General features: G+C 34.8%; 1 protein-coding gene across 1 annotated transcript in view; it reads left to right on the plus strand.

Moving 5' to 3' along the window:
• LOC106467268 (mitochondrial carnitine/acylcarnitine carrier protein-like) overlaps positions 1–1,534 on the plus strand; it is an 18,767-nt gene extending 17,233 nt beyond the window's left edge. Inside the window, exon 9 of the mRNA XM_013927597.2 lies at positions 712–1,534. Coding sequence (XP_013783051.1) covers positions 712–774 — 63 coding nt within the window. The 3' untranslated portion in view covers positions 775–1,534. The remainder of the gene's footprint in view (positions 1–711) is intronic.
• Positions 1,535–4,941: the final 3,407 nt, after the last annotated feature.

Here is a 4,941-nt window from a genome sequence, read left to right on the forward strand (position 1 = left end):
GATCGAAAACCTCTGGGCCATACTCGACCGGCAAGTCAAGAAACAATAAAAAAACCAACTTTGAAGAGGGATCTACTCCAAGTTTTGAAGCAAGAGTGGGCGAAAATACCACAATCTAAAATTGACAAGATGATTCTCACAATGCCCTAAAGGATCAACAACCTCCACGAAGCGAAAGAAAAATCTACTAGATGTTAATTAAATTATAAATATATCAATTCATGTGAATATGACTGAAAAATTTCATTTTTTCTTAAAAGGTGGTGTCTATTTACTTGTGACCACACTGTGTATATATATCAATCCCTACTTGTTTTTATGAAATGTAAAATTTTTTATTATATTTGTTTTGTTACAAGTTAGATCTTTTACAGTAAGAAAGAATATTTTTTTAAACAGGTACAACATTTCAATCACTGTTACACTTTAGAATGATCACACTAGCGATCACAACATTGTACCTGAATATTCTTCCTTACTATAAAAGCTGTAGCTTGTACTTTTTACATAAAAGTGCAAATACTGACATAAACCCATGAGAGTTTCTCAAATGTTGATGAATTATAATATATTGAAAGCAATATTTATTTTTATGATTTCTTTACTTAGAAGTTGGTAATTTTATTAAAAATTTTGCTTCTTTACTAATACATAATTTATTTGTATATTATATAACTGTAAAATCACATCTGATATTTTCTTTAATTTCAGGCCTGTTTCTTAGGGTTTGAGGTGGCAATGAAGATGCTCAATTGGGCAGCCCCAAATTGGTGATTTGTAAATTAATTTAGTTTTAATACTTCTTACCAATGTGTGCCAGAATTTCAAAGTGTGAAATCTCTCTTAGTAATCAGTTTTAATAATGTAGAAAGACGGGACACTACCAGAAGGATTTTGTTTTTTACCCTTCAAGTTATGTGTTTTATTGCTTGTTTTATTTATGATTCTTATTATCATAGTTTTCAAGTTTATTGACATCGATTTGAAAAGTATTCTTATGCTTTTAATTAGTTAGTGTGCCACAGGAAAATAAATGGAAGCCATTTAAATGGTATTTGGTGCAACTAACTGTATAAAAATGCATATGTATCATTTCCTCACTGAAATTGGGTTCATAATGAGTAATGGAAAGACACTATGCAGCCAACCAATCAGACAATCTTTATTTTTTTTTAGCCAGCCAATACAGATCAGCAAGGACCTAAGGCTGTAGGTTTGTTGTTGACATAGTTATAATGACAGTTACATGCATTGATTTTAAAAGGAGGGTGTCTTTGAAGAGTAAGGGTTAAAGATAATTGGCTGTGACTCAGTTAGTTTATGGAAATGTAGTTTTCCTTTTGTGATTGTCAGCACATGTCATCGAACATCAAGCTGTCACATTCAGTCAGCTCTGTATCTAAGAGATATTAATATGTTTTGGTAAGAATATACAAAAACTTTATCTCAGTGTATTTGCTATTATCCCATACTTCTAATAAAAATGAGATGTTGCTGCCAGTTGATATCATCCACAACACTGTACAAAATAATATACGTGTTTCTCTGGCTAATTCTTACCATATGCTTGCTTTTTTTGTCATTAATTGGTAAATAAAAAAATATTTGTTTTTCTTTGAACAGTTGTATAGATGAAGAAAAAAACTGTTCTACCCTTAACACACTAGTCTAAATGAAAGCTAACCTATCCAATCACTTTTAATACAGGGTATAAGTGGTAAAAGTTAAGTATTAACCCACTGTTTATTATAGATACAACTAATGTGTATAAAATGTAACAATGCAAGTTACTTTAACAACTAATGTGTTTGTAAAACTTTAAATTAAAAACTTTGTTGGTTCATTTCATGTCTGAGTCTAATTGCATGTGCTAATCTGATTCTGTAGTTGTTTATATATGCAAGTCACCATATACAGAAGGTTGAATACTTTATAATAAATCCGTTTTGTATGTGCAAATCAGAAAGTCAGATGACAACCACAGCTGATAAAAAGTGTTGGTTGTATGGCATATATCAGAATTACATTTTGACATATTTTGTGTTTCTAAGGTAGTGTGATGCCACTGAAAATTGATCATTTTTTGGAAAGGTATGTAAGAACCTTTTCTGATGCAAAATATTCATACATTCTTATCAAAAGGTTGTGCTGAGAATGGGGGTTTATAATTTTCAAGATGGGAATATCATTTGTGCTTAATGGTATTGTGAGGTGTTTTGTATCAGAAGAGATTCCAAGAACATATATGTGAATAGCAAAAGCTACTATTCATTTGCCCCAGGCAACACTATAAACATAATCGAGAAGAATCTGCAAAAACAACACAAGTTGTGTAAACAAGTAGCTTCTACAACATATCAATTCAAGTGTTGCTTACCTCAAGCAGGTGGAGACTGAAATAGGTATTCATGCTATTATATTTGAAGACATACAGGTCTGGTTGCCAGTCATAGTGCCAATAAATTTCTGTGCAATTAAAATGTTGAAATAGGCACTGGGAAACCATTATCTTCATACTCTGGATGGATTATGGAAAGCTACAGGGAGGAGAAGTATGATTTGAACATGGCAGCCTTATTACAGAGCCTTTTGCAATAGAAACTGCATAATGGGGCTATTGTCAAGATGCATGGTCATCAGATAGATAATGATCAGACGTGTACTATAATTACGTGATGAAACTAAAATTATTTTAATGTAACATACTCAACAGTTTGTAGATCACAACACATTTTATGTTGTTATTAGTGATTTGGAGTAACATAAGTTAACAGATCTCAAAGGATAAGTATAAAATATTGTAAATTCAGCTTGTTTTAAAATATTCCATTAATCCATTAAGAAGCCAATCATTTGAGTTAATTCTGACTTAAATTTCTATGCATATTTAAGTTTCATGTAGAATTTTGAGAATGCCCTTTGGATTCATCCTAATTTGATCACAAAATGTAACACTTGTAACAATTTTAGTCACTTTTTACAGGAATCAACTTATAAACTTCATTCTGCCTGACTGGTCAATAGTTCATCACATATTAGAACAACTTTAAACAAAACTTACTAAGCAATAGAGAATGGTAACAAATTTTTCTGTCTCACTACCTTAATGGAATTGAGCAAAGTTTAATACAGTATGAGCTCCTTGTTATTGTATATCATTATGATATAATGGCTTGTTATTTTTACCAAGACAATGCATAGAAAATCTTTATATTGCTTACACAAGTTAATATGGGCCTTATGCAAACCAGTAGAGAAATATAAAACATTATACCAATAAAAATGGCTAAATCTTACTATAACTTTAAAATGTACTATTGTGAAAGCTCTTGATTTCCAATGCAATAGAATTTCTGCAGAAAGTAAAACTTTGGTTCTGATACGGTACTCACCTACTCTCACAAGATTAGCTGTTCTCATTCAGTGCTGCCCTATATATATACATAACGCATGCCACAAGCCTTGCACACCTCCTTTGTTGGAAATACCATGTTCCAACATGTCTCTCATGCAAATCATCATGCGCCATTTCTTAAACAATAGCAGCGTGACATGCTCACGTGACGCATTTGACTCCTACCAATCCTTCACTTCTTGTTTAGCAGCATTCGAATTCAGACTTTTTTTGTGTGTGGTGACGGAACATATTTTTTCACCAAATGTAGTTTCTTTTAGAGTTTAACTTTTAATTTCTTTTCTACTATAAACCACTTGAATTTGTCGCTATCTATTTCAGCAAAAACTTGATCACTTGTGAGTTATGTTTTACATTATGAATTCCGAAGTTCACATTACTACTTCTGGAGTCACACCAACAACTAATGTTGTTTCTCAGGCCTCAGGTGTGGATGACCCAATGGTAGATCTTTCTGCTTTTATACATTGGGAGATTGAATACTACATGAGGCAACTTTTGTCCCCTCACATCACTCAGGCTCCTCCTGATAGTCTTTTCCCACCTCCAGAGTTTGCCATTTCTTCCCACTTTGTACCTGAGGAATTATCTAAGCCTAGTTCGGTTTTCACGGAATTTGTGTCTCAGGTTTGTGATGTTTTATCCCTTTCCCCTCGACCTTTTTCATTACATGAAACCTCTTCTCAACCATTTTGGGTTTTTCCTCCAACCCAAGATATTTGGGTACACGCTGATCACTTTGTCTCTGAATAACGTGAGGGCTGAGGCCCTCGGATTAGCACGGCCTTTCTTACCATCGTGCTGACTATCCATTGGGTTTATTGTTACCTCTTTGGGGGACGACTCCCGATTATAACGTTAGTCTTACCCATGTCGAATGTTCTTGCCTTTGTCTTACCATAACCACCCTTCCATACATCTTCCCTGTGAGGCACTCCACAGAAATCCTGAGGGCTTTTCTGCAGATACCCTGCACATTCTCTTCTCTACATTAGCCCACATTTCTTCCTCGGGTCTGGCATTACACACGTGATTTCTTTGCTGTTGGGACCTTATTGGTAGGGGCACTGTAATGGCCCAGGTCAGTTTACCCTCTCCATATCTACAGAACTTTTGTCTTGGTCCATTTTTATGACGTCATGTCTTTGGTACTATTCCAGAAACTATCGAGCCTCAGGTTACATCAGCTCATCAGCAATCTACCCTCAATTTCTTTGACGCCTGTTTGTCTCAGTCAGAGCCACATATGCCCCTTATTTCCGTCTCCCGTCCTTCATCTTTCCAACCCTTACCCAATTACTTTTTGCCAATTTCCTCAACGACGAACATCTGTTGCCAACTGTACCGGTGACTACCCTATGTGTTTGGGGCTGGTAGGAGCTCGACTGTTGGACTTTCTTCCTTGCCTGGCATCCCTTCATTGAGGATCAATGGGAGATATAGGTTCTATGAGAATAATTTGTTCTCCAGTTTCTTTCCCCTCCTCCTCTCTCTCTCTCTCCTTGCCCTCATTCACTTTCCTCTTC

The sequence above is a fragment of the Limulus polyphemus genome, unplaced genomic scaffold (assembly GCF_000517525.1).
Source record: "Limulus polyphemus unplaced genomic scaffold, Limulus_polyphemus-2.1.2 Scaffold2549, whole genome shotgun sequence".
Classification (NCBI taxonomy): Eukaryota; Metazoa; Arthropoda; class Merostomata; order Xiphosura; family Limulidae; genus Limulus; species Limulus polyphemus.